This window comes from Miscanthus floridulus, chromosome 5, assembly GCF_019320115.1.
Source record: "Miscanthus floridulus cultivar M001 chromosome 5, ASM1932011v1, whole genome shotgun sequence".
NCBI classification, from domain to species: domain Eukaryota; kingdom Viridiplantae; phylum Streptophyta; class Magnoliopsida; order Poales; family Poaceae; genus Miscanthus; species Miscanthus floridulus.
The window spans coordinates 17,101,372-17,122,543 of NC_089584.1; the positions used below are offsets into that span (position 1 = coordinate 17,101,372).

The following is a 21,172-nucleotide window of genomic DNA, read 5'->3' on the forward strand; positions in this document are numbered from 1 at the left end:
GGAAGATTACCCATTCCACGTCCAAAGATTTGTGAATATTGTTCCATGTGCTCCTTTGCCTCCCCATAGCAAAAAAGTTCACTCTTGTGGAAGTTAATTTTTAAACCAGACAGTTGCTCAAAGGCACGTAAAATAATTTTCATGTTCTTTGCTTGTTCTAAATCATGCTCCATGAAAAGTATAATGTCATCGGCGTATTGCAAAATTGAGAGGCTGCCATCCACCAAATGGGGAATGAGGCCTTGAATTTGACCATCCTCTTTGGCCCTAGTAATGAATATGGCTAACATATCCGCAATTAGATTAAAGAGAATAGGTGAAAGTGGATCACCTTGCCGTAGGCCTTTTCTGGTTTAAAAATAACACCCGACATTATTGTTTACTTTCACAGCAACACTGCCACCAGAGACGAATATACTACCAGTTTTTTACACGCAGGCAACTGGTCGTTTATTTCAGCTTCTGCTTATCCTCGCATTTTAGCCCGTTTCCCGTTCTTTCCTAGGCCAAGCCCATCTTCTGCTCACGCCCTTCCTCTTCCTCGTTTCGTCTTGGGCCGTGGCCTGGTAGCTTCAATCCAGAAAGCCTTGTGCACCTCCTCTAGTTTGGAAATGTCAAAAGTTCAAATTGTACAAAATCTAATGATTTAAAATGAATATTTGAGCCTCTAAAAAGTCTCAAATAAAAAGTTATCAACTATAAAATCGTAGATTGCCTCGAACTCTATAATGTTGTTATAAAGTTTGTATCTACTCAACTCATATGAAAAAAAGTTATAATTTTTTAATTATAAAAGAAAGAGAGAGGTCTCGTGACATCACGTCAGCGGAACCAACGAAGAAACTAGTTTGAAAATGGTCCGAGCGGTATTTAACCCGTTTTGATTTGAAAGTTGGGGAGTATTGTCTGGTATTCGAGTTCAATAGTGTCTTTAAATTCAGCGACAACTTCATGGAGTAAATCGGACATTACTCTTAAACTTTTATAGGCCAATTCAACCCCTCCTCTTAGGCCATTTGGTGCTTACACTATCTTATAGTCAATGATGACGGATCACAGTCAGAGTGCATGTCATCCTCATCCCCCTACCTTGTGAACCTTATCGCCTTTTCTACCTCCTTCACAAGGCGTATGGATGATTATTATAAGGTATCTTTTCTATACTCAAATAATGGCAAACATACCGAATTAATCTTTTGCACAAATGATGTAAAACATTAGGTCTGTTCAGCTGCACGAAACAGCGGCTGCTGCAAGCCTGCAACAAATCTGCTGCTGGCCGTCTCCACCAAGGCGTCGAATTCACTAGCTGCCTGGAGGTGTGAGTATATAAAACAAAGCGTAGGTCACTCATCTACAAAAATAAGCGTATAGTCAATAAGGTGAGTGTCCGAGATGAGTTCCTGAACCCACACTAGCGTCATTCCTTTCATCCTCCTCTCCTCCAAGTCGGGCAGAAGCTGACATCAACCGGCTACTTAGCTAGTCCATTGGAGACACCCTAACCTCTAACCTTGATGATAAATATGCAGCGAAGAGCCTGATGGCTATGAAAAAAACAAGAGAACATGAATTGGCCCTGCTTCATCTTATATTATATTCTGTGAATCCTCGAATATTTGATCTGAGTCGAGGCCAGCACCACAAAGTGGTAAGAAAAGAATTGAACTTTCTAGGTCCCCTTTTTACAAATAGTGCAGAAACGACGGGGAGTGAATTAGCACCGGGCATGTCGATACCAGCCGAAGGCCAAGGCAGCGCACCAGTGGTGAGCGAATAAAGCACCTAAAAGGCTAAAACCCATGTGTATTCTCTCCACTCTACCATTCTATACAGTGGTTTGAACAAGGACTCCGCTGTATCACGGTACAGTCATGCCAACATGGTATGATGCTATACACGAACTAGAGCTACAGAATGAGCCGAAGGCTTAAATACACAACATATCATGCATTTCATAAGCACGCTAACCGTCAGCTTTGCGTCAATTGCCTCTCGTGGAAGATCTCCCCAAGTCGCTCGTACAGGTATTTTTGCTCCTCATAGGCTAGGTTTCTTATAATCTGAATGAAAAAAAAAGTAGACATTTGTTAGAATCACACAGGATAGATTGCTTAAAAAAAGGAAAAATCACTCTCAAGATAATGAAAATAAAACATTAAGGTATAATGATCCTGACCTGATCCAAGATTATCTCAACAGAGAAGTTCTGAGGTGCAATGAATGATTGGTGGTATATGTATGCAAACACTGCCATAACCATCTGGGGAAAAAGCAAGCAGAAATTTATGTTAAGCTACACTAGTGTGCAGACTGGTATTAAAGCATGTTTTTTTTTCAATCAAACACATTTTATACTCAACAAAAGGTAACACACACGTTTGCATAGAATGAGAAATACAAATACGATGGAGAGAGCCTTTCAAAAAAAAAAAGGATTCCCCACCACTACTCCTTTCTCCACAGAATTTTACTAGTGGTTTATGGGACAACATTGCCCTTAGAAACACCTGACACATCAGGCCCAGACAAAATGAAAACATAAAATCTTGCTAAATGGAGGAATGGCAGATATAAAATGAGGTTGGTACTCCTGCCATTATCGCTAGACATTTGCTTCAAATGATTGTTCTGTAGCTGATGGTTCACATTAGCCACAGCACAAAGGCCTCATCTTACATTATATCAATAGAATAAGAAAGCTAAAAGCTTGCATAACCATGGGCCAGTACCATTTCCCTATAGCTAGAATGTTTCTGAGATACTTACTTGACAATCCATTCTGTCAGTAATTCCACCATGCCCAGGTATGCTGTCACCGAAATCCTACAATTTTATATAAAAAAGGACAACATCAATTGGAGTAAAACAATATTATTGATGCAAACAATGAAGTGGTATATATATACCTTTATTTTGAAAGCCCTCTTGAAGCCACTCGCAAAAAATCCTCCAAATGGTGCTATTATTGATGCAAACAAACCCAGGGCTAAAGCATGCCACTGCACAGGCATAATGGCTAGTTCTTTCCATGGGAACTGTTAAGACTTAAGAGACGCATCTAATCAAACAGAGTACAAAATCAAACATCCAGAAACTCTAGAAAGACAACACAAAACCGGTGATGATGCAGTAGAATAAATATTAGTAATTGCAACATATATAAGTAATACTACATAAAAATCGTGAAATAATATTGCATGGTAAAGTGAATCGAGCAAGCTTCAATTTGCCTATTCTGTTGAGCACATCAGAGTGAACTCGACCAACAAGGAGGAACTAGACGGCATTGCATATAAGAAGAAATAAGCGCCTGAGTTCAAGTTTGAAGGAGTTGAACCTGGTTAGTGAGTATGTACAATTGTACACCTACACTACACCTCCCACCAACTGAGTTAGTCTCAGTTTCTTTTTAAGCACACAAGCTAGGGGCTTGGTTATGACTGTTTTACTGTTGTGCAGGCATATCAAAGTAACTTCTCCATTGATTTATCATCAAGAACTAGCCTTGATCTTATCATTGATTTCAGAAAATAACCAATTCAGAAGAAAAAAGAAGACAGAGCATTGTCTACCCTGAGAACACGTGTGCCACCCATCACATATTCACATACAGCTCACTGTCTTATTTCGTGGTCAGATTGGATTCCTCCTCCACCCCAACCCAATTTGTTTGCCAAAGGAACAGGGGGGACCACGGACCACACATTGGTGCATTTTACAACTTACAATCACATGTGCTCCATCGATTTTACAAGATGGCTATTTTTTATCCAATTTGGAAGTTACTTAAACTATTGTGTTCTACACAGCAACATTAATAGAAGAGGGGTCTCATATCAATGACATTCTCACAGAGTAAAATATCTGTGAGACCTTTCATGTTAGCTTGGGTCCAAACCCTTCATCAATTTCTACCCCTCTCTGTTAACCTCTAGCTTTCCCTCCAAAAAATTAACAGAAGAGATCGATGATCAATCATGGGTATGTTTTAACTCCATAAATATGTCATCATATGTAGTGGCCATATATCATGGAGTTGGTATCTGTTATATTTGTCAAAGTATCTACTGATATTCTCGTCAATACAAATGTACTAGTATTATTCTACAATATGCTACTCCGTATATCAAAAAGGATTGCAGTTAATTCGTACTTGTATCCCTTTTTTTTCAAGTTCAATATACATTAAGAACCAGCCTTTTCCGCAGCAGTGCGCTAACTTTACTAGTATTCCTCTATATTCCTTCAACTCAATAGAAACAATCTGGTGCCTTTTAGGACAACCACCTCTTCCACTTGGAAGGAAAACTTTGTTTCTTTTGAAATGACTTGTTGATTAGGGATTACAATCAATAACCATGCAAAATGCTAAGTGCAATACGAGCTAGTATAAGGTTCAAAAGACCATACTACGATTATTTTGAGATAACCTTTATGATTGGAACAATGCAAAAATGCCATCTTAGAGTACAAGAAATAATATTAAAATGAATGAATTGAGCAAAAAAAAATGACTGACCCAATGTGGCACCCATTCTCCCAACGAGTAATGCTCTGACTTAAACATTGGACCAGGGTCACAATAAAGCCACCCAGTCGACAGATCCTGAAATTATTTGCATGACAAATTTAGTAACATAACAGCAACTTGGCCATAAAACAATCATATTCTGAAGAAAATCTATGTAACCTTTCTTGGGCATGTCAACCATTGGGAACGACCCATTACATTTGCTAACTGCCACAGAAAAAGGAAAAGTGATCAACAAATCATTTTGAACTACAAACAAATAGCAATATTTTTACAGACAGAAATTAATAGTGGATTATATTTAAAAATCAACCTGTTAAAGTTGTATTCCCAGGAGAACATAAACCATGAGTGGTCAAATAAATCCAATTGCAACATGTTTTTAGCTTGTAAGGTTGATAATGAAAGAAAATGAGTTACTAAGGAATAGACAGACCCTGCCTCCACATACCTGCCAGTGTTCTTTTAGATGCAATAATCATGGCTAGCTTAATTGGTTTGAAATTTTGAACATAAGTTGGTTTGTCCCACAGGTCATCTTTGGATCTAGGCAAGTCTTGATTAATTGCAAACTCGCCAACTTCATTAGCAGATTGCAATAGTGTCAGTAGTTAGCCTAGTGTTCTTGTTTTTCTAGTTACCTACTATAGATATTTACTATTCACTGTCATGTGTTTCCTTGGCAACCAAGTTGATCATGGTGCCTTGGCAACCAAGTAGTAATCATAGCATCTACTTTATGCAGTTAGAATATGCTAAGGAGTAGGTACACCACTTGCCTATATATGCCGTGGTTAGCATCCTTGTATCAAGGAAGTCATTTTTGCAATTCAATACAATTCAAGCGGCCTGTTGGCCAAGCTGCCCTCTGGCAGCCAACAATTGGTATCGGAGCCGGTTGAGAGATAGGGAAAAGCATGGCCACCTCCGCAGAGAGAGCAGCAGCAGCCGCCGCCGCTGCCGAGCAGCGGGCGCAGCGTCTGGCCGCGGCAGAGGCCGCAGCCGCGGAGGCCGCAGCAGCAGCAGCTCGGAACGCGGCCGCCACGGCCGCGGCTCTGCGTCGAGAGTTGGTGGAGGAGGATCCGCCGCGCGATCGCCGCCCGTTTCCGCGGAGGAGTCCGGAGCGCGAGCGCAGGCAGACGCGGTCGCCCGATCGATATCAGGATCGCCGCCGCGGACGGGCCAGGGGCCGCTCGCCGGTGATCCAGACCGTGTACAAGGATTCTGGCGCAAGTTCCACCTGGCCGATGCTCACCAAGACAAATTACCATGAGTGGGCCTCGATCATGAAGCTGAAGCTCCAGGCGCGGCAACTCTGGGATGCGATCGAGTACCAGGATCTACCATACCATGAGGACAGGCGCACGGTGGAGGCGATCATCGCCGCCGTGCCGCAGGAGATGCAGATGCCGCTGTCCGAGAAGGGATCGGCCAAGGAGGCCTGGGACTCCATCGCCGCCGCACGGATCGGAGTCGATCGGGTGCGCCGCGCCACGCTCCAGCGACTGGGAGAAGCTCACCTTCCGTCCGGGTGAGCAGATCGAGGACTTCACCCTTCGCTTGATGGCCCTGAAGCAGCAGCTTCTTCTCCATGGCGACAACGACATCGATGAAGAGCGCGCGGTGGAGAGGCTCCTGCGCGCCGTGCCGCCGAAGTACGCCCAGCTCCGGATCGCCATCGAGACGCTTCTCGACTTCTAGGACCTCACCATCGAGGAGGTGTCTGGGCGCTCGAAGACGGTGGACGACATGGAGGCGCTGGACGCGGAACCGGCCGCCATCGGTGGACTGCTGCTGACAAGGGAGCAGTGGCGTGCCAAGGAGAAGGATGAGGCTGCCGCTTCCGCGTCAGGCAAGGAACCACGACGTCGTCCACGCGGCGGCAAGAAACAGCGCGGAAAGGGAAATCGCGGCGGAGGAGACAGAGGCAGTGGCGAAAATCGCTGGGTGGACGACGACACCTGCCTCAACTGTGGTGATCGCGGTCACTGGGCGCGCGATTGCCGCCAGCCGCGCCGTGGTGGCGGTGATCGCGGCGGCGGTGGTGGCAACCAACGCGGAGGAGGCAACCGCGTTGGAGGTGATCGAGGTGGACGGCGCGGTGGAGGGCGTGGCGGTGCTGCGCACGTCGCAGAAGCAGAGGACGATGATGGTGCTCTGTTTTTCGCCCACGGCTTCCTCGAGCTCGACGAGAAGGACGAAGCCGTCTGCTCCAAGGCCACGACCTCCCTTGACATCAACGAGCTGCGCGCGCGTGTCTTCCTCAACACCAGCGCCAACGAGGAGGCGCTCGACGGATGGTACCTCGACAGCGGGGCCACGCATCACATGACCGGCCGCCGGGAGCTCTTCGCTGAGCTCGACACCACGGCGCGCGGCACGGTGCGTTTCGGCGACTCGTCTCGAGTGGAAATCAAGGGGACCAGCTCCATCGTCTTCCAGGCCAAGAACGGAGAGCAGCGCATCCTCCATGGCGTCTTCTACATCCCAGCGCTCCGGAACTCGATTATGAGTTTGGGGCAGCTCGACGAAGGAGGCTCCAGGGTGGAGATTGATCATGGAGTGCTCCGTATCTGGGACCGGCGTGGTCGTCTTCTCGCCAAGGTACATCGCGGGCCCAGTCGGCTGTACATCCTGCACTTGGAGGCCGCGCCGCCGGTATGTCTTGCCGCCAGGAAGGAGGACTAGTCATGGAGGTGGCATGAGCGCTACGGGCACCTCAGCTTCGAGGCGCTGCACCAGCTCGGCAAGCAGGAGATGGTGAGGGGGATGCCGGTGATCAAGCATGCGGAGCAAGTCTGTGACACCTGCGTCACCACCAAGCTCCGCCGCAAGCCGTTTCCGCAGCAGGCGCAGTACCGCGCGCAGGCGCCCCTGGACCTCGTCCACGGCGACTTGTGCGGGCCGGTGACGCCGGCGACTCCAGGAAGGCGCCGCTACTTCTTGCTGATGGTGGACGACGCCACTCGCTTCATGTGGGCGGTGCTTCTACCGACCAAGGATGCTGCTGCGGATGCTGTGAAGCGGGTGAAGGCCGAAGCAGAGAAGGAGACTGGCCGTGAGCTCAAGGTGCTGCGGACCGACAATGGAGGAGAGTTCACCGTCGGCGAGCTGGCGCAGTACTTCGCCGCAGAAGGAGTCAAGCAGCACTACTCTGCACCACACTCACCGCAGCAGAACGGTGTTGTGGAGCGGCGCAATCAGACGGTCGTGGCGACCGCACGCGCGCTCCTGAAGCAGAGGACCATGCCGGCCAAATTCTGGGGGGAGGCAGTGATGACGGCGGTGCATCTGCTCAACCGCGTGCCAACGAGAAGCTTGCAAGGCAAGACCCCCTATGAGGCCTGGCACGGACGAGCGCCGGCGGTGAGCTACCTGCGTACATTCGGCTGCGTCGCCTACACAAGGGAGCTCGGGCAGCTGCGCAAGCTCGACGACCGCGGCAAGGCTAGGGTCTTCATCGACTACGCCGAGGGCGCCAAGGCCTACCGGGTCCTCGATCCGGCGACGGGACGCGTTAAGGTGAGCCGCGACGTGGTGTTTGATGAAGGGCGCGGCTGGGATTGGTCCAATTCGGCCGCCGGGACGTCTGCTTCCGCCTCCAGCGACTTCGACATCGAGTTCTGGGGAGTCGACACAGACGGAGCTCCGCCGCGCGCACCGTCACCAGCTCCAGGGGAGCACGATCCACAAGCCTCCTCTGCTTCACCAGCAGCAGAGACCGAGCAGGCGGACCCAGTTGAGTCGCGTCACCGCTCGAGGACGACGACGATCGCCTTGACGCTTCCTACGACGGCGAGCAACTGCGGTACCGTACCATGCCCAACATCATCGGGGACGCACCCACACCGCTGCCGGCTTCACGTCTCTTCGCCGAGCTTCACCTCACGCACGCCGGCGAGCCGGCCAACTTCGCGGAGGCTGAAGGCGATCCTGCCTGGCAGGCCGCCATGGAGCAGGAGATCAAGGCAGTTGAGCAGAACCGCACTTGGGAGCTTGTGGAGCTTCCTCCCGGTCACCGGCCTATCACTCTGAAGTGGGTCTACAAGCTCAAGAAGGACGAGCGGGGCGCGGTGACCAAGTACAAGGCGCGCTTGGTGGCGCGGGGTTTCGTCCAGCAGGAAGGGATCGACTTCGACGACGCGTTTGCTCCCGTGGTGCGCATGGAATCCGTCCGAGTCCTCCTCGCGCTGGCGGCCCAAGAAGGATGGCGCGTCCACCACATGGACGTCAAATCAACCTTCCTCAACGGCGACCTCAAGGAGGAGGTGTACGTGAAGCAGCCGTCTGGCTTCACCGTCGCCGGGAAGGAGAAGATGGTGTACCGTCTGCGCAAGGCTTTGTATGGCCTACGGCAAGCTCCGCGAGCTTGGAACGCCAAGCTGGATGCCACCCTCAAGGAGATGGGTTTCCAGCAAAGCGACCATGAAGCTGCGATGTACAGGCGAGGAACAGGGGAGGAGCTGCTGCTGATCGGTGTCTATGTTGACGATTTGATCATCACCGGTGCCAGCACTCAAGCCATAGAAGGTTTCAAGGCTCAGATGAAGAAGGTCTTCGACATGAGCGACCTCGGCCTCCTGTCCTTCTACCTGGGGGTCGAAGTACACCAAGATTCAGCTGGGATCACTCTGAGGCAGACCCATTATGCCAAGAGGATCCTTGAGCTAGGAGGCATGGATGCCTGCAACCCTGCCCATGCACCAATGGAGGAGCGGCTGAGGTTGAGCAGGCAGAGCACGGCTGCAGAAGTTGATCCTACCCAATACAGAAGATTGGTGGGCAGCCTGCGCTACTTGGTCCACACAAGACCTGACTTAGCCCTCTCAGTAGGCTTTGTCAGTCGATTCATGGAGAGGCCAACTGCAGAGCACCAAGCTGCCATCAAGCGCATCCTGAGATATGTGGCTGGTACTCTGGAATTTGGACTTCACTACACTAAGGCTCCAGGGAGAGCAAGGTTTGTTGGATACTGCGACAGTGACTTGGCTGGGGACATTGACACCAGCAAGAGCACTAGCGGCACTCTGTTCTTCCTGGGAAGCAATCTTGTGTGCTGACAGTCAGTGAAGCAGAAGGTGGTGGCTCTATCTAGTTGTGAAGCTGAGTACATTGCCACTACCACAGCTGCAAAACAAGCTATTTGGCTATCCAGGCTGCTGGCAGACCTCCTTGGAAGGAATGTGGAAGTGGTCGAACTGAAGGTTGATAGCAAGTCTGCACTTGCTCTAGCCAAGAATCCAGTCTTTCATGAGCGCAGTAAACACATCAGAATCAAGTACCATTTCATCATAAACTGCTTGGAAGATGGAAGTATCAGGGCTGATCACATATCCACCACTGATCAGCTGGCTGACATTCTAACCAAGTCTCTTGGAAGATCAAAATTTGAAGAGATGAGGGGAAGAATTGGGCTCAAGCACATCACTTCCAAGGACCACAAGGCTAAAGGGGAGAATTGTCAGTAGTTAGCCTAGTGTTCTTGTTTTTCTAGTTACCTACTATAGATATTTACTATTCACTGTCATGTGTTTCCTTGGCAACCAAGTTGATCATGGTGCCTTGGCAACCAAGTAGGAATCATAGCATCTACTTTATGCAGTTAGAATATGCTAAGGAGTAGGTACACCACTTGCCTATATATGCAGTGGTTAGCATCCTTGTATCAAGGAAGTCATTTTTGCAATTCAATACAATTCAAGCGGCCTGTTGGCCAAGCTGCCCTCTGGCAGCCAACAAATAGTTCATGTGTCTCTGACTTTCAATGTTTCTACCATTAGCGATTTGGTAAATGTGGAGGCATGAGTGCAAATTGAGTCGCAGAAAAAGCACTGAGGGTTTTTTTGTTTTTTTTTTTCTCTACATAATGGACAAAAAATATCAAAAGCTTCAGTACATATCAAAAGCTTCTGCTGAGTTCAGCAAGGGAAAAGCACCTAGTGCGCCAGAAATATATGAGTAACATAATTGAAATGCAATTTTTTTTGAGAATCTAGAGAGAGAGAGAGATCAATGAGAATGGAGATCAGAGTTTTGCTGGTGACTGATAACTAACAAGAGAAAGATGAGTGCTCAGTAACCAGTAACTCATTCATTGACCACACATGCATACAGAAGAAACCATAAGTGGACAATACTATAACACAACAGTAGGACCAGGACAACATTTAGTGTTAGAAGATAGAAGTAAAGCCTCTAATTTAGACACATGCATAGTATAGGTAGGGCTATACTTCAAGATAAAGTGCCATTACATGTGCATAAAAACAAGGGGGGTAAGGCTATTAAAAAATTTCATCATTTCAAAAAAAATCAAACGTTGCTATAAAAATTATCCTGATGGGAAATCGGGAATTTAACAAAGTCTCACCAGAAAAGCAGAGATGATAGTTGTCACTGATGCACCAATAAAACCTTCCCAAGTTTTCTTTGGGGACAACTTGATTAGCGGTGTTCTCCCAAGAAAGAACCCGAATAAATAAGCAAAGATATCGTTGATCACAATAAGTGAAGCAGGCAAAAGAAACCTGAGTACACAGCATTGTAGATGCATGGAGTTCATTAACTGCAGCATAATAAAAACTACTTGTGTAAATTAAACAATCAGGACAAATGTCTTCCTCAATATATATTTAGAGATATGCATCATTGACAAAGTCACTTAGAATAGTTCAAGTTCAACTCAAATTTAAAAAATAAAAGAGAACAATACTTTCCATGAAAAGTGAAGTGCAAAAATGAAATATCAAGGCACAGAAGTCAGACAGGGCACACTATACTATAGATATTCTGCAACACCTAAAGTGTTATTAAGTTGCCCAACTAATAGCCGTTAGTCGCAATTAGTCAGGCTTATCGGTCCATGGAGCACAATTTGGCACTCAGAGGCGACTAGTACAATAACCTGATCGTCAGACTAATTGGTGATTAGTCAAGATTAGTCATCTTATTAGCTCAGGGACAACTAGCCAGAATTATTATGTCGAAAAACCTAATGAATCTGCAAGTTTAGAGCAGATGAAAGATAAAATTGCAAGATTCCTTTTCCAGAAGACAGAAACTTTCAGATGATTATGGAAATACCAAATAAAAACTTACTTGTCTGTGAACAAAAATAGCTAGGCACTCATATATCCCAAAAATCCGAAACTCTAAACAGGTTATTCATAAAGAAACAAATCACTTACCAGAATATCCCTTCAAATATGTTTGCCACAGTGAAAGCAGACTGTGCAAAAACCGTTAAAAGTATCATGTGCGTCCACGCATACTGTTTGAACTGATACTTGTATGCCTTTTTCTTCAGAGTCAAAATAAACCATACAAACCCTGGATCAAAGGAGCCATAAATACTAACTTTCTGCTACTAACTTAATGCTAAATAGGACCTAGAAAATCATGATAAGCAGGTTATCTGTTTTAAAGCATGACTGTCAACACATGCAATCAAGGGAATGAAGATACTTCAAAGATAACTAGTATGTAACAGTAATCACTTAGGAACTCAGGCAGGTATGTATGATCACTTAATCACTTTGGCAGGCATATATGAGGAAAAAACTGGCCAGACATTTGCAGACTCAAATGCCCGGTGTCCATCCCGAACAACTGAATAAGGTGATATGTGCAATAATCAAATCTAACAAACATAACATTTCCATATGCTAATGTTCATATGAAGAATAAGTTTACTCACAAGGGTCCAAGTGAATTAAATTGGACATCTTAAAGGCGTTTGATTCAGTATTGTGGTCCTTTCTCATTGAGGTCCTGCTGCAACTTGGTTTTGGTTATAAATGGTGCAATTTAATTTGCCAACTGTTATCCACTTCTTCCACAAGGATCCTAGTGAATGGTGAACCAGGGAAGAGCATTACTCACCAGCAGGGGCTGCGGCAAGGAGATCCTCTTTCTCCCATGCTTCCTATTAGATATGGAAGCACTGAACTCTCTAATCTCTCATGCCACTAGGATCAATCTGTTGCAACCAGTGGCAGTTCGGCAAGCAAAATGTTGAAGATCTCTTTTATACAGATGATGTTGTGTTGTTTCTCTGTCTTACGAGAAATGACCTTGAACTCTTGCCATCTTTTGTCAGAAGTGTTTGGACATGTTACTGGACTCAAGACTAATCTGGCCAAGAGTTCAGTCATCCCCATTCAGTGTGCTGAGGATGATCTGAGAATCATTGAAGACAATGGACTGTGCAATTAAGGACCTCCCTTGCACATATCGTGGTCTTCCGCTTACAATCAGAAAGCCCGCCAAAGCCAAGCTGCACCCTTTGATTGATAAAGTGGCAGATAGTCTCCTGGTTGGAAAGCCTCTCTTATGACAAGAGACGGTCGCCTAACTACGGTTAGGACGGTTTTCAGTGCTATACCTATGTATCAGATGATTGCTTTGGATTTACCAAAATGGGTGATTAAGGCTATTGATAAGCGAAGAAGGGGATTCTTGTGGAAAGGTCAGGAGAAGGTCAATGGAGGTAATTGTCTTGTTTCATGGGATCGTGTCCAAAAGCCGCTTCAGTATGGAGGTCTTGGCATACATAATCTTGAAATCCTGGGCAGGGCGCTTCGCATTAGATGGCTTTGGCAGCAAAAATATGATGCTTCCTGGCCCTGGGAAGGGTTGCCAGTGAATGTGCCTAGAAATGCCCGAGCTCTCTTTAAAGTAGCAGTGCAAACTATTGTTGGGAATGGGAGACGACCAATTTTTGTCTGATCGGTGGCTGCAAGGCAGAACTGCTGCCGAGGTTGAACCCATCTGGTCAAATTAATTCCAAAGAGAGAGCTAAAACAGTGGACTGTAGCTCGAGCACTCAATTATCGATCTTGGGTAAGAGAAATAAAAGGTGCACTGACGGTGCAAGTCCTAGTCAACTATTTACACTTGTCACTTGTTGGATCTGGTGGACAATATAATCCTACAACATGACATTCCTGATTAGCACATTTGGCGCCTATCTCAGACTGGGCTTATATAAGCAGGTCCGCTTATGGTGCTTTTTTTCTTTGGATCCATCAAGTTTGATCCATAGCATCGTATTTGGAAAACTTGGCACTCAGGTGGGCTGGCGGTTAGGAATCCATGTTGCAATGCAGACCAGTTGGCCAAACGCGGACTTCCTCATCCCACAGCATCTCCGTTTTGTGACAAAGCCGATGAAACGATCCAGCATGTTCTTATCTCCTGCGTTTTCTCACGGAAAGTCTGGACCACATTCTTCATAAACTCGGCATGGCCAGCCTTGCGCCAAGCCCGGATGCAACTAGATTTTCTGGCTGGTGGTGTACTGCTGCAAAGGGGTTCCTAAGAAAGTGAGAAAAGGCCTTAATTCTCTAATTATCTTGGTTGCTTGGGAACTTTGGAAGCATTGGAATAATGGAATGCTTGTGTTTTTGAAGGAGTGAAGACGAGAATAGAAGTTGTCCTGCAAGCTATTGTGTATGATATGAGAGCAGCCTATGGTGTTCTGCCAGTGCTTCAGCGCTCCAAGAGCTCTTATTTAACTGAGGGGCTGTTGGTGGTTGTTTAATGTTTTGTGTGGTGCACTTTTGTGTTTCTTTTGGGGATCTGGAAAAGGCACTTTGTCTCTTTCCTTTGTATTTCTCTCTTCTTCTTAATGGAATGACACGGTTCTCTTGCGTAGTTCGAGAAAAAAATATGAAGAATAACATGAAAATCCAACCATGAATTCTCCCATTTAAATCAAGTGGACAACTATTAACCAAACAATAACTAGCATAATTTGCAGAATAACATTGAACTAAAATCTAACATAGTAGACATAATTTGTTAATAAATTATTGATAGGATAGAATATCATCTGTTTTGTACTCCATCCACTCCAAAATGTAGGTTGTTTTGGTCTTATCATAAATCAAACTTCTCTAATTTTAACCAAGTTTGTAGAAAAATATATTAACATCAACAATACGAAATAATTGCACTATCAAGAATATTTCATGATAGATTTTACGAAATTAATTTCATCTTGTAGATGTTGGTGTATTTTTCTATAAACTTTGGTCAAAGTTGGAGATAATTTACTTATGACAAAACTAAAACAACCTACATTTTGGAAAGGGGGAGTATAAAAACTTTTAACACAAGATCATACTAGAAACATAGAGTCACTTTGAACATTCTAAATTTAAAATGAAGTTTATGTAATGTATTTACAAGAGGAAATTATTGCATGTTTCATGGGATACCGAGCCTACCAGCAATATAAAGAAAATAACAGATAAACATCTGATACTTTATTAGGCCACTGACAACCATATAAAGCAAGTGATCTGAAGTTACTGTATTCACAAGCTGCCGACTAAGAAAGCGCCCATAAGTGTACAGCATGGCCGTGAAAAAGAAGTGCCTACAGTAGGAATAAAACTTGTACATAAACAACACAAGGAAAATGATACTGTTGAAAGCCATAGCAGCTACGAGATTGAAAATTTTGTTTAAACTTAGTAGAATCATAATGACCCATAGCTTACCAATTCAGCAGCCTGAACCCTGGCAGCTGTTTCTCTTCACTGGATTTTCTGAGTAGGTTAAAAAGCTCTCTTGCCATGTATATTTGAATCACAACCACCATGGCCCAAATATATAGATGACCCATGTAAACAATAAAAGCAAAGCCTCCAATCATCCATACTGTAGAATATGTACGGATAAGCATTGATTTATACTTGTTCTGATCATTGACAAGCAACGGCTGTCCATTAGCTCTATTCCCATCTGTGGTAGCCTGAAGAAAATGATCATGATTAGTTACGGAAAAAAAAAAGCACCTGAAACAGACAGCTGCTCTAGCTTGAACCATGTGCAATGTAAGTATTAGCTGAAATCTAGAGAGAAAACAGATTGCAATAAAGAGCAAAAAGTAATAAGAAATTACTTACCTCAGTTGCATGTCTGCGACGTCTTACGCGCCCTGCATGAGAAGCAGAAGCAGAAGCATTGCTAGAGCTAGTGTCCCTTTGCATCACTGGTGCTCCAAAGTTAAATTCTACAAAGAAAAGAAAAGGCAAACAGTCAGACAGACAAGATTAGATAAGATGAATATAAATAGGAATAGTGGATAAATCAACAGACATCCGGATACATTGATGGACATTAGATCGATTCTAAAAGGTTCCTTAGTACAGAGAAATCATGCATCCAACTCCAATCAATCTAGGGTTCCTCACCAGCAAGGTGCCGTCGGTATAGTCACCAGCAAGGCAGCAACACAGAGAAATGATTGTTGCTTCCTTCCAGTGGAACGGGAAGTGCCTTGTCAAGTCTACAGCGCAGTGCTAGTTATTTGCGCAACAGACAAGCACATCTCATTAATGGCTGAGCGCAACCGCTCACCTAGAGCTGACAATTGCAGCGCGTGATGACATATTCCCCCCGAAGCAACAACAACAAGCCGCCGCCGGGGGAACAAAACAGCATCGCCGTGAACTAACCACCTTGGCGGCACCGACAATCCAGAGCAAGCACGCCACAGGCTGAGGCGCTGAACCTGCCGCAGGAATCCTGCCGGCGCAACAGCGAGAAAAGCAGAGTCACTGGGAGACGGGGGTACCTCGAGGCCGCAGAGCAGGGGAGAGTGAGCACGCAGCAGCACCGCCGCCTCGCCTGCGGCTGGGCAGCGCGAGTGGAGTGGGATTCTGTACTCTGTTGAGAGGGAGCGCTGCGTGCTTCGGGGAGGGCGGGAGAGAGGGAGAGCCTGCGAGACAGCTGTGGTGCTGGGTTCCCCACCTGGTGCTTGTCGCCGCCCGGCAGGGAATGGGAATTCCTTGCTTTAATTCCGCTCGCTCCGCTTGATGTGATGTTCATAAAAACAGAGAAGCTTGTGGGGAGTCGGAGAATGGCGCGGAATAAAATGGGTGGACGACAGGGCAGCAGATCAAAGTACAACTCATCAGGCCTAATAAGGCTGTCTGCATCGGAATACTTATAACCTCCAACAGACTAATGTATGAAAGATCCATTTTAAGTATAAGGTAAGGTATAACCTAAATGTAAGTATCCTCTCTTCTTAAGAACTATTTGTAGAAAGGATTCTCTCTTAAATTTTGTTGTTGGAGAAAATCGAAAATGGATATTGAACCTTTTAGTTGTAGCACTGCCCAAACATGAAATGAGTCTTTAGTATTTTAGGTAACTATCGTCGGAGAATGTCTAAATTGCCGGTTGGGACCATGCCCAGAATGGGCCCCTTTAGAAATGCACATATTCATTCTTTCGCCTTGCTTTGTAATGTAGCACAATTTGCACCGTCCCAAAAATTTGCACCACACGAATTAACCAGATTTTTTTAGCAAAAAAAAAAGAGGTTAGGGGTGGTGGGCATCAAAGGTCAAACCTGCTTTGGGGGCTCGGGCGTCGGTGCTAGAAGGGGGCTCTTCACGGGCGTCGCGCGGCGGAGAGGAGGGCGGCTGACGGCGCAGGCGGAGAGTGCTGCCCTGGGCAGAGAACCGGGGGTGGAGAGAAATGAGACGGCGGGAGGGAGAGTGGTGACTGCCTGACTGAGTGACTGGTGATTGGTGAGCGAAGAAAATTATTTGTGGATGGCTGGATGCCCGGATGCGCAGACTCCGCCAGCTCTCGTCTCCCGAGTCCCGGCTCCCGTGCATACCTGGCTCGGATGGAAGACACCTGTCCACGAAGTATCGCACGGCACGCGGCTCCTCCACACCTTCCATCTCTTTCAGAATTGCCTTGTGATTGTGCAAAGTAGAAGGATCAACATAATCATGGTATCCTTAATCATGTATGTCTTCCGTCATAAATTATAAGACGTTTTGGCTGTCTAGATATAGTTTTTACTATACACCTAGATATATATGTCTAGATACATAATAAAAACGATATATCTAAAAAAGACAAAATATCTACTCCATGCTTATATCCATATAATCATGACACTAGTGGAATCTAGTAAACCTAATCGTCATGTGAGAGGTTGAACGCGTGCAACACAAAATATCCATATAATCATAACACCAGCGGAATCCAGTACCTCGATTACAAAGCCACGAGGAAAGGTGAATACAATATACAAGACCTCGATTACAAGCCACAAGAAAAGGTGAATACAATATACAAGGACATCGTTTAAAAGCCACAAGGAAAGATGAATACAATATACAAGGACCTCGATTACAAGCCATGAGGAAAGACATTCCTCAAACACAACATACGAGGAAAGCAGGGGAGAACCTCAAAGTCTGGTCATCATCAAATCCCACACGATTAGAGCAAGATTAATAATAGAGCCAAATGCTCGGCTATAAGTCAAGTTATAAGTAGTTGTCTCTTGTTTGTCTTCAAAAAGTTTTTCTCACCTATTCCTCCTCACAACACTTGCTACCTGAGTCCACTTCTGCATAAGCTCTCATGCCTTGCTTGCATGAGAGCCAAACTCTCCTCTATTCTCTCCTCTGCATCAACATTTGTTTGGCTCTAAGCCAACTATTGTAATTGCTCTTAAGAGGAATACTAAGTATGAGTAACATGGTGCACGGAGCACTGTAACTGATGACGCCTATAGGTTGGAGTGCATGCAACCCCTGCCAAACGGTGGTGCTATGGAGCACGACAACTGCTCTTCAGGTGTACAACAATAAATTATAAAGGAAAGCTAGTACAAAAGGCAACATCAACGAAGGAGCAGTAATAGAGGAAGTAAGAGTCCAGGAGCACAACGCAAGTATGAGAGCTGGTGATGTAGTCCTAGTTTCCCGTGTGAGAGCAGGTGCTATAGTTCTAGTTCTCCGTTCCAACTTGTAGTCTCTGTAATCCTGAGCAGGAACAGTGCCCTCTATAGTGAGGTAAGTCCGTTCTTGTAGTTCGTGTGTTCACGGCCTCTCGAAAAGGAAAGTCGTATTTAAACACGTCTGTTTTTTTATGAAGTAGTTCATCTTTAAAAGTCCCTGTTAATACACGTCTGTTTTTGTGAAGTAGTTAATCTTTAAAAGTCTCTGTTGTTCTTTGGTCTAGTCGCAGAAACCTCTGCGTGTCTTTGTTCTTGTTTTAGTTGGAGAGAGGCGTACGAAAGAACCCCGTTGCTGGAGAGAGACATATGAAAGAATCCTGTTGCCCTAGAAAAGTGTTCCCTATCTAGAATGATAATAGTAGCTCGTCAAAATATGCCATGACCAGATTAATATTTGGGAAAGATTGTCACCAGATTAATATTAGGGAAAGATTGTCCGTTCTTTGAACAACTGTGTCTGTACGAACCGACTGTCTTGTTGGCTTCCCTTCGAGATCCTGCATAATCCATCCATATATACAAAAACAGTTATATATTTCTGCTCGCTAATACTTTCTCCGTTAATATAAAAAATATATATAGCGTGCGCGTGCCACATACAAAATGATAGCGATGGGCAAAGTTTGAAGACAAAGGACACCAAAGAGCATGGCGCGTTCATACACAATTAGCGACGTTATATCACCATTTGCACATTTAACGGTGCTGTAATGTGATGAACTGATGATTCATAAACCAGCATTCATAGCAAATCTGTGGAAGCACAAAAGGAGTGGGCTACACAAGATGCTGAGGTACATAGTAGCCATAGTTCTGAACAAATTCCAAAGACAACGAGGAAAAGATCGCACTAGTCATCGTCCTTAATTCTCTTCAGCAGTCTAGCAGCCCATCTGCGTAGCCTTTTCTTGAGCGTGAACCCCACCACAATACCAACAGCAAAGCTAATGGCGCTGACCTTTGTACATGTTGACAAAGAAACAACCCGGCTGCAATGCAGAATAAATTAACATCAGGAGAAACATAGCAGCACTTTTCATGACAGGTTTAAAGTAGAGCAACAGTTATAAAAACACTGTACTACTGGTTTCTTCAGGCTAACCACATTTTCACAGACGGTTGATTTTGCTCACATAGTCCATGTACAATATGAATAACATATAACTGACGCTAAGCTCAGGTTTCCTAACATTGGTAACCATAGAGTGACATTGGTGTTCTCCATATTTTGTTACAAATTTGCAGTTCAGGGAGTTCAGGGGTAAACACTGTTTGCTTCAGCTGAAATCACAGACAAAGTTGAACACTGGCCAGATATTCTAGGATTTAAAACTCATAAGAACTTTGATACACCAGCTTTACTGATTGGCTACCACTTTCAATCTTACCTCCACTTAAAAGTTTAAACACAAGTAACTACTACTCCATGCCTGAATGAATCAATTCCTCAAGTTGCCTTTAAGTCAAACTTTTTCATTTTTAACCGAATTTATAGAAAAAGGTACAAATATTTGTGACACCAAATGAGCATATTGTGAAAATATACTTTATGGTGCCTCCAATAATACTAATTTTGTGTCATAAATCTTAACGTTCTTTTCTATAAATTCGGTCAAACTTTAAAAAGTTTGAATTAAGACAACTCTAAGAATTGATTTTTGTTTTTCAGTAGTAGTAGTCATTTGAAGTTCTTAAACCTATAAAATTCAATACATCAAGCTACCGCTTTCAGTTTAACTTGACAGTAACTGTAAGCTTCAGACAAGGGATTTCTTATGCTTCTCTTTTGGAAATTTGGTTACATGAAGGTTCCGGGGAAAACCACCAGTTGCCCTTCATATAATTTAAACCACTGGAAACATGAAGTTATAATTAAAGTACATTGCCTACCAAACCATGAATCACCAATATCGCACGATACTACCTCATACTGCTTGTGTAAACGTAAGCCAAACTGGCTGGAAGTAAACTGATTCCATTAAGTACAGTAATAAGATCAGAAGTACAGCTCTAATTATTATTACTGGGGATTGGAAGAAGCACGCTGCAAATTCCGCGTGGCCATACCAAATCAGGGCAAACAACAGAGCAAGCATAAATCTCATGACCGCGGATGCGTCGAATCGAGAGGAGATGGAGGCAGGAGTCAGCGGAGACGGCTTACCCGGCGGCCCTGGGCACGAGGGTCTGCTGCGCCTGCTCGGAAAAGGCGACGGCCGAGCGCGACGAGGACATGGCGGCGTCCTGTGCCACCGTCTGTAGCCTCTCCACGGCCGACGCGACCACAGACGCCGCCGGCATCTCCGGGTATCCCACGCTCCACCGCCGCCGTCGCCGGCTAGTACAGGTTCAAACTAGGGTTTAGCTTTGAGCGCCTTACGCCGATGTGCCGAGAGGAAACTTAAAAGAGAAGAATTGGAGAAACAAATCGAGTAGACATCTGGACGACATCGGTCATTGACAAGTGGGGCCAACATGTTTTAGATGCAAAATTGGAGCTTCTCTCAGCCAAGAAAAATCATTCGATTTGTAACGCGTGAATTATACAAGAATTTTCCAGAAATCAATTTATTTTCATAGAAAAAAACATATTTCATTTCCCTACGTTCTAAGGGGGTGCTTAGAATGAAGATTTCTATACGAAGGAATCGCATAAAATCGTTAGTGTCAAATTCCTTTCAGAACCTCCACCAAACAACACCACCAACAATACCACCACCACCTGAGCAGACAAAGCCTTTAGTCCCAAGCAAATTGGGATAGATTAGAGTTGAAACCAACATAAGTCCTTAGTCACGATTCAAGCACGTCGATAGCTGCTTTCTAAACACTCCTATCTAAATAAAGATCTCTAAGTA

At 45.1% G+C, this 21,172-nt stretch overlaps 2 protein-coding genes across 5 annotated transcripts; both read right to left on the reverse strand.

The window, feature by feature from the left end:
* Nucleotides 1-1,564: 1,564 nt before the first annotated feature.
* LOC136449597 (phosphatidate cytidylyltransferase 1-like) lies at nt 1,565-16,334 on the reverse strand. Of its 4 annotated transcripts, XM_066449656.1 has the most exons (13): nt 15,902-16,039; nt 15,736-15,830; nt 15,448-15,554; nt 15,040-15,293; nt 14,764-14,915; nt 11,722-11,863; nt 10,905-11,061; nt 4,694-4,741; nt 4,523-4,609; nt 2,910-3,038; nt 2,770-2,826; nt 2,180-2,263; nt 1,565-2,063 (listed from the first exon to the last, which is right to left on the reverse strand). In XM_066449656.1, exons 3-13 carry the CDS (start codon nt 15,529-15,531, stop codon nt 1,974-1,976), a joined length of 1,284 nt encoding a protein of 427 aa, XP_066305753.1. In that variant the 5' UTR covers nt 15,532-15,554; nt 15,736-15,830; nt 15,902-16,039; the 3' UTR covers nt 1,565-1,973. The 4 variants fall into 4 exon arrangements, with proteins under 4 accessions (XP_066305753.1, XP_066305755.1, XP_066305752.1 ...); XM_066449658.1 differs by lacking the exon at nt 15,736-15,830 and having other exon boundaries at nt 15,902-16,334; XM_066449655.1 differs by lacking the exons at nt 15,736-15,830; nt 15,902-16,039 and adding an exon at nt 16,119-16,276.
* A 2,704-nt stretch (nt 16,335-19,038) lies between these two features.
* LOC136451644 (uncharacterized) lies at nt 19,039-20,734 on the reverse strand. Its single transcript, XM_066452332.1, has 2 exons — nt 20,479-20,734; nt 19,039-19,303 (listed from the first exon to the last, which is right to left on the reverse strand). The coding sequence occupies exons 1-2, from the start codon at nt 20,613-20,615 to the stop codon at nt 19,165-19,167; spliced, it is 276 nt and encodes a 91-aa protein (XP_066308429.1). The 5' UTR covers nt 20,616-20,734; the 3' UTR covers nt 19,039-19,164.
* Nucleotides 20,735-21,172: the final 438 nt, after the last annotated feature.